The sequence below is a fragment of the Papaver somniferum genome, chromosome 10 (genome assembly GCF_003573695.1).
Source record: "Papaver somniferum cultivar HN1 chromosome 10, ASM357369v1, whole genome shotgun sequence".
NCBI lineage: Eukaryota > Viridiplantae > Streptophyta > Magnoliopsida > Ranunculales > Papaveraceae > Papaver > Papaver somniferum.
The window spans coordinates 161,658,842-161,670,731 of record NC_039367.1 but is presented as its reverse complement, the minus strand read 5'-3'; the positions used below and the strand labels follow the sequence as shown (position 1 = coordinate 161,670,731).

At 37.6% G+C, this 11,890-nt stretch overlaps 1 protein-coding gene across 2 annotated transcripts; it reads left to right on the top strand.

Moving 5' to 3' along the window:
* The first annotated feature begins 443 nt into the window (after window positions 1-443).
* LOC113318145 lies at window positions 444-8,247 on the top strand. 2 transcript variants are annotated; one of them, XM_026566272.1, is made up of 15 exons: window positions 444-641; window positions 1,336-1,812; window positions 1,902-2,178; window positions 2,652-2,950; window positions 3,267-3,449; window positions 3,605-4,342; window positions 4,442-4,536; window positions 4,627-4,686; window positions 4,772-4,860; window positions 5,285-5,854; window positions 5,972-6,046; window positions 6,281-6,351; window positions 6,455-6,512; window positions 6,896-7,163; window positions 7,295-8,247. In XM_026566272.1, the coding sequence occupies exons 2-15, from the start codon at window positions 1,409-1,411 to the stop codon at window positions 7,924-7,926; spliced, it is 3,819 nt and encodes a 1,272-aa protein (XP_026422057.1). In that variant the 5' UTR covers window positions 444-641; window positions 1,336-1,408; the 3' UTR covers window positions 7,927-8,247. The 2 variants fall into 2 exon arrangements, with proteins under 2 accessions (XP_026422057.1, XP_026422056.1); XM_026566271.1 differs by having other exon boundaries at window positions 1,899-2,178.
* The last annotated feature ends 3,643 nt before the right edge of the window (window positions 8,248-11,890 follow it).

The following is an 11,890-nucleotide window of genomic DNA, read 5'->3' as shown; positions in this document are numbered from 1 at the left end:
TTGTCAGGCCAGCTGGCATGGCAAATGGGTGGTTTAGCCACTCCCCATAAGAACCGGCCTTAGTAGACTAGAAATGAAGACTTATAGTTTTGGCAACTAAACTTGACAAACAAACTTGAGATATCAACATTTGCGAGTTCGATCGAGCAATGCTCTAACACACACCTCTTCGGATAATACTATATGACATAGTGTTTGCGAAGATGTAAATCTTCGTCTAAAGAAAAGTTAGGATTAGCCACATTTCTAAAGATTAGAGCTCAAATCATTTTTGCTCACAATATTCATGATTTTTTTTCAGCAAATTAAAATAAAAAATTCTCAAAAAAGACTAAAAATAAAATTCTCTATATTTTGAGTAATTCCGGTCACACCCTGAAAATAACATGAGTAGAGTTGTAATGTTGTATACACAGTGTATCATTGATACGTATACAACGTATACAACAAAATAAAAAATCGAAAGAAGAAAAAAGAAAATAAAAACCCCCCAAAAAATTATTAATCTCCCTCCAAATCAAATCGTTATATTCAAAACCCTAATCCTTCCCCTTTTAACTTTCCCCTTTTTTATTATTCCAAACCCTATAATCATCATTCATTCAATCAATCATCTGATTATTGTTGTTTATCTAATTACGGTAAGTATAATCAATTCCGTTTTGTTTCGCATTCTTTCATACCGTTAATTTCAGCTCTCTGTTGTATCAATTTGATCGTGTTTTGGGTTCTGTTCTACGTTTTTTATTTGATTGTATCTTCGATTTTTGATAATCATTGGGAGGATCATAATTGATTGTATTCGTTTTGTTAATTTCATTGATTAAGCGAATATTTGGATCGTTAATTAATTTTCTTATTTTTTTTCTGGTTAAAATCGTTGTAGAATTGCTTGATTGAGTGTGTATGATTGATTAATTTCAGGGTTTTAGTTGATGATTGGAAGGGTATATTTTTGTTTAGTTTTAAAGAAGAGGGTGTGTTTTTGTTGTTCAGGTAATGAATTTAGTTAGTAAGATAGCTCAATATATCTGTATTTAAATCACGGGGGCACGGTAATAACGAGAGCATCCTGGTACTTGGATTATGTACAAAGAGAGCTAGTGTAGAGTTAAGATTGTGACTGTAATATAGTTAGACAATAAGGTTTTGTATTCTATTGAAGGAAATTACCCAATTTTTTGACCTTTGTTGTGTTTCGTACTGGTGAATATAGTTTGTGTCGAACTTTGAATTGTTTGCTTGTTTCGGTTATGTTATTAAGTTGAATTTGAGTTCGTTATGGTTGTTTCTGTCTCAAGTGCTAATGTTTCTGTTTGTGTTGTGTTCTATTAGGAATTAGAAATTTGGTCGTCAGGAGACGAGACGTGTTTTGTAATGCATCCTTGGGAAAGGAGATATTGATGCAATGTCATCCAGCAACAAATATGGTCTGGCTTCTAATAGCCCAGATAGGCCGACTTACCCTAGTGGACAACGAGGAGTCTATGGAGCTGCTTCGTTGAATAAATCAGGAAGCTTTCGTGAGGGCATGGAGAATAGGATACTATCTTCACGTCCAGGCATGTCAAGAAGCGGGGCTACGTGTTCACCAGCAGAGGTGGCAAATTTCTTGCATAGTTTGCCTCTTGATGCTAAAGTGATGGTGTCAGGACAGAAGCTCCCCCGGCAAGCGGAAGTTAGTAGAATCTTAAGTGCTTCCTTGGGCGTGTCACAGGATAACACCCATTCTGGTTCATCAACCACCAGGATTGCACCCGAGGGGATTAAGAAGGCCAAGGGCGCTTTACATGAAAACGTTGCCAGGGCTAGGTATTTATTAAATCTTTTTCTTCATCTAAATTACTCTAGTTAGAAATAGGAAGGTCTTGTTAGCTTATGCAATTTGTCTGGCTTAGCAGCGACCAAGTGAAGGTCTGTACTGAGATGGTATCCAGATTCGATAAGTGTTTTTCAAATTTGTGGACGAGGAAGCGGTCTCGTTCTGATATTCAACCAAGTGATCGATCAAACACCTCACTGGCAGTTGATCGTCTTGCTTCTGGAGGAATTGCAGGAAAGTTGGCAACCCAGAGTAATGGGATATCCAGTGGGTTTGACCATGAACACCAGAAACTGGAAGAGCAATCCAAAAATGCTGTTAGTAAACGCATACGTAGCTCAATGGCGGATGGACAGGTCTCTTCTACTTCCACTCCCACTCCCACTTCCACTTCACATACTATCAATTTGCTCTTTTGTTGACTTCAATTCTTCCTGATTCTGATTTCATCTTGATCTTGCTATGTTTATATCATATAAGTCAGTGATACAGTATGTATAAGGGTTCATTGTGGCCAATATTATTTATTTTTACTGCGCTAGATTGATATGTGTTAGGTTCTGTTTTTCCCTGGTGTGACTGTTCAATTTGCTTCGTGTAAACTACTATGACAGGCATAATTGAAATATTCTAGGAAGTCATTATAAAGGCTATTATTATGTTACAAGAAAACTTGTTTTTCTGTTATTACTTTCAGTCTTTCATCCATATTCCTGCTACTCGATCATCACTTGCATCAGTTTTGTTACTCTTTCATGCTTCAGTACGAAATTTTCTGCTATGTCTAAGTTATATAGGGGAGTCTTACATTTGTTTCTGATTGATCTAGATGGATATACGTGGGAGTGTTCTTGGAAGGCCACCTGCAGCGATGGATAGGGATAAAGAAATATTTGGAATTGCTAGTGGTGGTCAGGTTCAATCTGCAGAAAAGGATCAAGCTTTACCCATTGGTATGGACGGTTGGGAAAAGTCAAAAATGAGGAAAAAGCGTTCAGGGATAAAGTCTGATGTCTCCATGAATGGAACAATTAGGTCTCCTGATGGTGATCGAGAATCAAAACGGGAGACTCAGCAAAGGCTAGGTATTGAGGCCCGTTCAAGGTTTAGTAATGTTCATGGCTTTAGGTAAGGTTGGCTATTAGTTGTTCAAGCTTACGGCTAGGAACTTTGATCTTTCTGAAACATTAATGTTTTCTCGTAAGACTAAATCTCAATTCTGTCTTCGAGGTTTCTTAAGAAGACAGAAGGAGGGTACTTGCATATGAAAACCTTTTGCTGTTTTTACCTTTTTTTTTTTTTTTTTTTTTTTTTTTTTTTTTTTTTTTTTTTTTTTTTGCATCGCTTCATGCACCAGCTTTTGTCTTAAGCACTAGTGCGTCCTGTCTGATCAAGAGTTGTCATCTGTTTTTTATTGTTAAGTTTCGACTTTTGTTATATTCAGATCTGGGCCTTCTAATGGAGCAGTTGGGGTTGGAAAATTAGATGTCACCTCTCAACAAACAACTGGGCTTGGCATGCGATCCGCAGCTAGGAGTGACCAAGATAATGGCTCTCTCGTCAATGACAGAAGAGACCGCCTTGCAGGCGTAGATAAGGAGAAGATCAACCTGAAAGCCGTTAACAAGTAGGCAGACCATGTTTCTGCATTTTTTTACTTAGTTTGAATTGCAGCCGAATCCTTACATGATATTCTCTAGGTCTAGGGAGGGATTTATATCTTCCTAAATTTTGATCTCCCTTTGCTTATTTTATTTTAACAAGTGATTTTCTTAAATTCAGATTGAATTTCCGTGAACCTAGTAATGCTGCTAGTCCTGCTTCAACCCTAAAAATTAATGCGTCCGCTCGGGGGCCGAGATCCAGTTTTGGTACAATGCCCAAGCCAATACCCAATGTCCATCGAGCAATAGGTGGTCCTGATGATTGGGAGACCCCCCAGCCTATGAATAAGCTCAATGCTGTTGTTGGAACTAGCAACCGTAAACGCTCTCAGTCAGCACGTTCGTCATCACCGCCTGTGACACAGTGGGGTGAACAAAGGCCTCAGAAGATGTCCCGTGTTGCACGACGAACAAATTTACTTCCTCATCTTCCTGGCCATGATGAATCCCTAGCTATAGAAAAAACATCCGATGTTTCTGGTAATGAAAGTGGCCTAAGGCACTCGTCGGGAAATATTGTGCAGCAGGTTAGACCAAAAGTTGAACCTTCAGTTGCATTATCAGAAAGCGAGGAGTCGGGAGCTGCAGAGGTCAGATCTAAGGATAAGGGTAAGAAGGCTGCTGAAATGGATGAGAAATCAGTCCAAAATTTTCAAAAGGTTACCATACCGGGCTCGTCCAGAAAGAACAAGATGCGAGACGAAGATTTCGGGAGCACTGTTCGCAGACCAGGAAGGGGAGGTAGGAGCTCCGCTGCTGGTAGGTCTAGTGTATCAAAGGCAGTTGATAAGTTAGATAACACAATCACAGCGAAACAACTCAGAAGTGCAAGGCATGGAAGTGATAAGATTGTAAGGTGAGACGCTTCTCATTTAGAGGCTAGTTATTCAATTTTTCTTCCTATGCAGTTAGTATACTTGTTATTATCTCTTACTTTGTAGTTTCCTTGTAACAGTAAAGTAGGTCGCCCACCAAATCGAAAGATGTCTGAGAGGAAGGCTTATACACGTCCTAGATACACAATGGACAGTGGTGTGCAAGATATTCATGGTATTTCACCTTCAAAGAATCCATGTTCCATGATCAGTTTTGCAGGTGGTTTCTTTTATTCTTTTACTTATACTCTTCTGTTCGTCTCAGGAGAATCACATGATGTGCATGAAGAGCTCCTGGCTGCTGCAAATGCAGCTGCAGACCCTGGTAGGGTTCTCATCATCACAGTTAAATAACCTTTCTTTACTTCTGGAAAGTTCAGTTTCTCTAATGAGATTGTTGTTTTATGCAGGTCAAGCTTGTTCTGGCACATTCTGGAGACAAATGGAGCCACTCTTTAGTGTCATCTCAGCTGATGATATAAATTTTCTGAAGCAACAGGTGATAATCAGCTACCATTCTTTGTTACTTTTTTTATGTCTTAATCTTTCAGGTTCCGAACTTTTGTTCACTGTTCCATAGTGAGTGTCATAATTTGAATATATGTGATGTGACTCCTTCACAACTGTTCATGTTATATGCACAATTCGTATGCTGACGTTTACCTTGCGCTTCATACATAGTAGATTGTCGTATGTTTGTAAGTATAGCTACTTTAGATCATTTTATGGTGCAACTATATCCTGGTTATGATTGGTAAATACTTGGCCAAGGTGAATTATCTGCTAACACGATTTCGGCACTATATGTTTTGTCTATCTTATTATTGGACAGTTAGGGTCTCAGTATCGAATTTTTAATGTTCTTTTGTTTTTCTTGTTTGGGTTCTGATAGCTGGATTTTTTGTTTAACTTCATCATTGTAGGTGAGTCTTGGTTCCAACCCCTTGACACCAACCACGGGAGTTGCATCTAGAGATAATTTTAGTACCATCCCTAATAGATTTGAGTTGGTTGAATGTAATGGAGATAGGGGTTTTGCAAGTCAAGCAAAGCATTCAGTACCAGCCAGAACGGATGATAATGTAATCCCACTTTGCCAGAGGCTTATTTCAGCATTAGTTTCGGAGGAAGAGATTGAAGAATTTTGCTACACAGGAGATGATGAAACCAGTTTTGGGTGGGATGCAGAGTTGAAAGCTAATTCATTGAATCAGCAGTCATTTGGAAATTACTGTAGCATTGGCAAACCTGTTACTAATGGCTATAGGATACCTTCCAGCGGAAGATACCGGAATGGGTTTGTACATGATGAGGTCGATTTTCCAGCAATTCCAAATAGTGCGAGCTTTAGGGATGATTCCGTCGATGGATTACTGGCAGACCAAGAAGTGATGCCTAACGCACATTGTTCTGAACTTCCGTATAACCAGATGGCTCTTGAAGAGAGACTTCTCCTTGAGCTTCAGAGTATCGGAATTTATCCAGATCCAGTGGTATGTTTTCTTTTACCTGAACTTTCATGTTTAAAGATATGTCATGGTCAGTCAGGTCCGCCACTTGACTGACTTAGCACGCATCCTTCTGAAATACATGCCTTCATCTCATTTCAGCCTGGCCTAGCAGACAGAGAAGATGAAGATATCAGTGAGGATGACAGAAGAGTGGAGGAGGAGCTTAACCAACTGGTACTTAATTTATGTTTCGAACACTCTTCCCAGTTTACTACCCGTTGGCTTTTGATTAGTTCATCATACAGGGACTGATCCTTAAGATCCTACTATAAACTGCACCAGATTTAGATTACTGGCCAAGGCCTCACTTTGATTATCAAGCATTCCAAGATTTAATAGAAGGGTTATAAAAAAAGAGTGCAGAGTACGTGCAATTCTCAGGTGCATCTTTTGTGTTTTTTTAAATAGGTGACCAAGAAGAATCACTTACTCGGTAAGGTGCAGAAGTCTGCAGCTGAAGCCAGAGAACTTCAAGAAAGGTAATCTGAATCCGTTCTCTTAGATAGTATCAGTTGTATTGGGTATTGTTATTATCCTTTTGCACCTAATGATTTTTATTTGTACGTTTTGTTGCTTGTACAGGGAGATAGAGCGTCAAGCTTATGACAAACTTGTGGGATTGGTGTATAGCAAATACATGGTAACATATAGTTGTATCTTAATATTGCTTCATTGGAATGTTTAATTAAGATGCATACAAATTGTTACGAGTCTCATAGACAACACGAAAATGAACATGCCTTAACTAAAAATATATGGCCACGCCTCTCTCTTAAATTCTATGGGTCCCTTGAGTAGTTGAGACGGATAGTAACACATTTCGTCCCCCTTCACTATCTTCTTTGCAGTATCCATGTGGTCTTTACAGTGCACTTTTCTTGCTATGTAATAATCATAGCATATCGACTATTTCTCGACTGTTAATTCTTGTCGAAACTATATATTTTTGTGAATACAAACAGTGCTGTTATATTAAGGCTTATTCATCATTGAGTGGTATAACACCTTCCCTATGTCTTACAGGCATGTTTTGGTCCTAATGCATCCTCTGGAAAAGGTGCAAGCGGCAAAATAGCAAAGCAGGCTGCTTTGGCTTCAGTAAAACGTACTTTAGAACAATGCCAAAAGTTTGAAAATTTCGGCGAAAGTTGCTTTAACGAGCCCGTGTTCCAAGATTTATTCCGCTCTAGGTCCTCAAACTTAAAGGTTTCAGAGTGTGTAGATAGTATCATTGAAGGAGAATCTGCAAACCTTTACACTGGAACTCGATCTTCAGAAGTTAGAGTTTCAGGTAAGTTCTGCATTAGTTATACGCAGATGTTTGATTTTTTAGTTTCTTTGGGAGTACTTCTTATTGATAAATTGACTTACTTAACAATCTTGACTAGATTTTAAATATTTCTTCTGTTGCATCTATGATAGGTACACACCACATCGCTCCTTTTATTCCACAATCAGGTCAGAATATGGATACCATTGACAAGTACCATTTGTCAGACGAAACTACTGTAAAAGAGGATAAAGGATGCACTAAAATTAAACAGAGGGAGTTGTTGCTAGACGAGGTTGTTGGTGGAACAGGTATTTCCTTGAGAGACCATTCAGGTACTGGAAGTTCTCTTGCTACAAAAGGAAAGAGGACTGGTCCTGCTAAAATTGGCCGGCCAGCTTTAGGCACCGTTAAAGGTGAGAGAAAGCCAAAATCGAAACCTAAGCAGAAGACTGTTCAGTTATCCGCTTCTGTCGAAGGCCTTCTTGGTAAGGGTCTAGGGCCACCCAAAGCAGTATTTACTCCTGCTTCAAGATATAGTGGAAATGCGACAGATATCAATGCCAAGAAGGAAAATGGTTTGAGTATGTGCACACCAGACGAAGAGGAGGCTCTTGACTTGTCTCATCTGCCGTTATCTGGAATTGATGATGATCTCGATGGGCAAGGGCAGGATTTTGATTCAATATTCAAAAATATTGATGATGAAGCACTGCAAGACATTGATTTTATGGGACTTGAAATTCCAATGGACGACCTTTCAGACTTAAATATGATGGTTTGAGTTTCCTCTCTTTGTATATTCAGTGATTATACAGGTTACACAACATATAAATGAAGAAGAAATGGCTTAATATGTGGGGCGATCACTCTATAGCCAGGTCTGTAAGTACTTAGTAGGGTATAGATAGATTCTTTCGACTACTTCTGACTTCATAAATCTTTTCTTTTACATCTTTTTCTTTTTGTTGATGTACAAGCAAGTCCCCGAAGTTATCTTAGCAGGCATTACATCCTGATAATAGAAATAAAAGTCAGTAAACAGTGCCAATTGTACATAAATTATATTTTAATTAAAATAAAAAAAGTGGGAATATTTATTTGATACCTTGCCTCTTTATCATGTCTATTTTTGTGCTCATAGCAGCTTAGCTTCAGGTATGAAATACTTTGGTGTTAGTTTCAGCATGTTTTGCAGGACCAGAATCAGTTTTGGTGACTAGTCTTTTGGATGGTATGCGGTGTTTCTCTGGCATCAGCTGCAACAATGTCACTGTTTGTGGTCGTTTGCGCTTCCTCTGCTGAGGTAAAACCTTCAACTCATCTTAATTTTGATTGTACTTAAACTTTTATCAAGAAGTACATACTCTTTAATTCCCCTTTTCACTAGTTTGTCTTTTCTTAGGGGAGGATCTATGTTTGATAATTTGAGTTTAGTTTGGCCTGTTTAGGGCTATTTTCAGGAAATTGTTGGTAGGTGGAGTCGTTAGCACAACAGACACCAGGGTAGAAATTGGGTTTTGGTAGCTTGCTTATAATGTTATATGGGTAGGGTTAATAAAGCTAACCGCAGTACACATTGACACCCGATTCCTGTGTCAGAGATGAAAGTTAACCCATTCTATATAAGGTAATGGTACCAGTTTCATTGATTGGGCTAAATTTGAGTTAGTTGCCCAAAATAGCTGGACATTCGGAAGCCTAGTTGGTTTTCTGATCTCAGCCATAAGTATTTGAAAAAACTAGAAAACAAAACCAATTTTGTTGGAACTGCATAGTTTGTTTGGTTATGATGGGTTCCCTGAATGCAAGTTCAGAGATGATATTGTGTATATTTGAAAAACAAAAATGTATTTGTCTGAATGCAATATATGTTCTGAAAAAAAGAAAAAACAGACGAGTAATAAATGCGAAACAGTGTTGCATTTGTGCACCCTAAATTTATTTGAAAACCAACAATTAAACAGATTTTCTGAAATGTTTTGTCTTTGCATGATTTACTAAGCATGAGAATAGACATGGTTTTACTTTTTATCCTGATATCCCTCCTTGACCATGCGTTCAGCAGTCCCCTTTAAGAAGGCGGTGACTTGAATCAGAAAAGTTAATTCTTGTACTAATTTTTTCGCTTTCAACTCCCGCAGGAACGCCTGGAACGCCATTTTGCAAGTCTCTTGTTTTCTCGGGTTTGTTATTCTGCAGCTCCCGATATTCAAAATAGTGCGCGGCGGAGTTAAATTCTGATCTAAGCTGTTATCAACAACAGGTACTGTAACCTAATTGGCACCACTATATTCCATTTTCCCATTAGTGATGCAGCTGTGCAAGTGGGTTTGGAACCACCACTTGCTCGAGTTCCGGAACATTTGGAGTTCCGGAATGCAAAAATGGTCCCTGGAAAATCTATCAAAATGATTCGAGATGATCTATCAAATCATTCACTGTTGTCGTTTGCTCTGGTAGATATCCACCAACTAGACCCCACAGAGTAGGACCTTTAATGATTACGATGGTATGATCGACCTGTCTAAATAACAGCCCTCAGATATTTTTTTCTTCAGTGCAGTGTTGTTCTTTTTAAGCAATCAAACATTGTTTGATTTTTGTTCACTACCACCAAATAACTTGTGTTTCAAAAATAAAAAAAAAAAGAAAAAAAAAACCAAGAATTAAAGTATACAGATATCACTGTAGTGCAGTGGTAAATTCTGTAATGCAGTGGTAAATTCTGTAACGACGTGAGAATAATTTGATCGGTAATTCTGAAATTGAAAACCCGCCTAATGATACATAATTTTCACAGACAACTTCAATTTATATTTTAAAAGATTAGTTACAGAGGTTTTCAGATTCTAGGATGCATAATTTTCACAAAACTTAAATTTACAATTTAAAAGATTAATAAGGTTTTCAAATTCTAGGACACAGATTTGTTTTGAAATTCTAGAACAAATGAATATTTTTTCTGCTGACCTCAAATATGAGAGACAGATTCCTGGCTACTTCGGCAAGTCCAAGTTAGTTCATGTGCTACATTTTGTTAAGTCCATTCTCATCCATAGTGCTATGGTTATGGGGCCATGCATATGCCATCTACCACTGAAACATTACAAGTTAGGTACTCCCAAACATTGTCTGAAACGTGCACTTTCCTGAGTCGTTGGATCCGCAGACAAATCTTTTGTCTGTAACGTGGCATGAAGTTGGTGGTGTACAGCACGTCCAATGTCTGCGGTTTGGAAACATCGAAACTATTCCCAACATTGATGCCCTAATCTCTTTTGAACATACCATTGGGTTCAAAAGTTTATTACATAATCTGCCATTTCTTTTACACTTATAACTAGGCACGTGTCTAATGTGATTATGAGATAAGATTATGTAACAGAACGGAATCCTATGCCTAAAAGTGTAAAATTTTAGCTCTTGATTTGCAACGCTTAGGTATGGACACCTTATTGCAAACATTTGCTCGAAGCTACCTAGGTTCACAGTGTGTTTGAATAACGGAAGCGGAAGTGTTTCAGCTTCTTCAGAAGTAGAAAACAGAAATAACAGTGTTTTGTTTCACAAAAATATTATTTTTTATGGGTTCACAAAAAATCGTTCTGAAATATTTACACCCAAACTAATTTCTTGCGTTTTAATTTCTAAAAGTCGAAGAACTATTTCTAGATGTATGTCCAAACAAACAATTAAAATCCTCGGCCTTGTGCGTTTGGATCCGACTTGAATCTAAAATTTATTGTTTTTCACTTAATTAAATATTGCTTTTGTGATATTCGACTCGAGGTATTACTCGTCTCATATACATTTTACCTAGAGATATCGGAATCAAGAACAATATTAAAACTGATTTGTTAGGCACATATCTGACTCGAATATAATTCAAGGTACTAATAAATTATTTTACTAAATCCACACACACACCACCTTGTATAACTCAGTATTATTTGCATAAATATCTAGATTTTTTGAGTTGCTCAATTGACTATAACCTTTCTTTGATACATAGTCCCTCTCATATTAACACGTATGCATTGAGCATCTCATATGAGGTCATAGAATGCATCATACACAATTTGTCACACCTTTCCTCCAAATGCTACACATAATGCACTAACTTCTCTAGGAAACCATATAAACATAGAAAAATTTCACTTCAATCAAACTTTACTTTCATAAACAAAATGCCATAGAGATTAGGGAATTTTTACAAGGAACATTGAATTAGGAATTTAGGATACACAAAGACAAGTTAAGTTCTTAAATTAGTAATTTTGGGAGATTAGACGAAAATGTGGACTTCCTCCCAAATATTCACAAAAAAGATTTGGTGAAGTGTTAGGAGATCTAGACCCCCCTATAGGTGTCCAGAGCTAGGACCAACAAAAGAGATTGTGAGCCCCACAAACCATAAAAAGTCACCTATGACTCACCAACACATATTTTTCATTAAAATCAAAAAAACATAATTGAGGGTAGCAGAGACTGCCACCTGTTTGAGAGCTTAATACCTAAATTATTTATGTTTATTGAGTGGCACTCTGGCAAATGATAGTATTAGCAAGATATAATTTATTTATTTTTATTTTTTTTGCTAAAAAAGAAAAAAAATTCCCAAAAAAGCCACCTTCACCATGTCAACTTTTAACATGTGTCACAAATTTGGTATGTCATTACACAGCATAAAGAGTTTGATTATTCTATAATCTTGGTGGTGTGTTTGGTTTAAAGGTCAATGACTT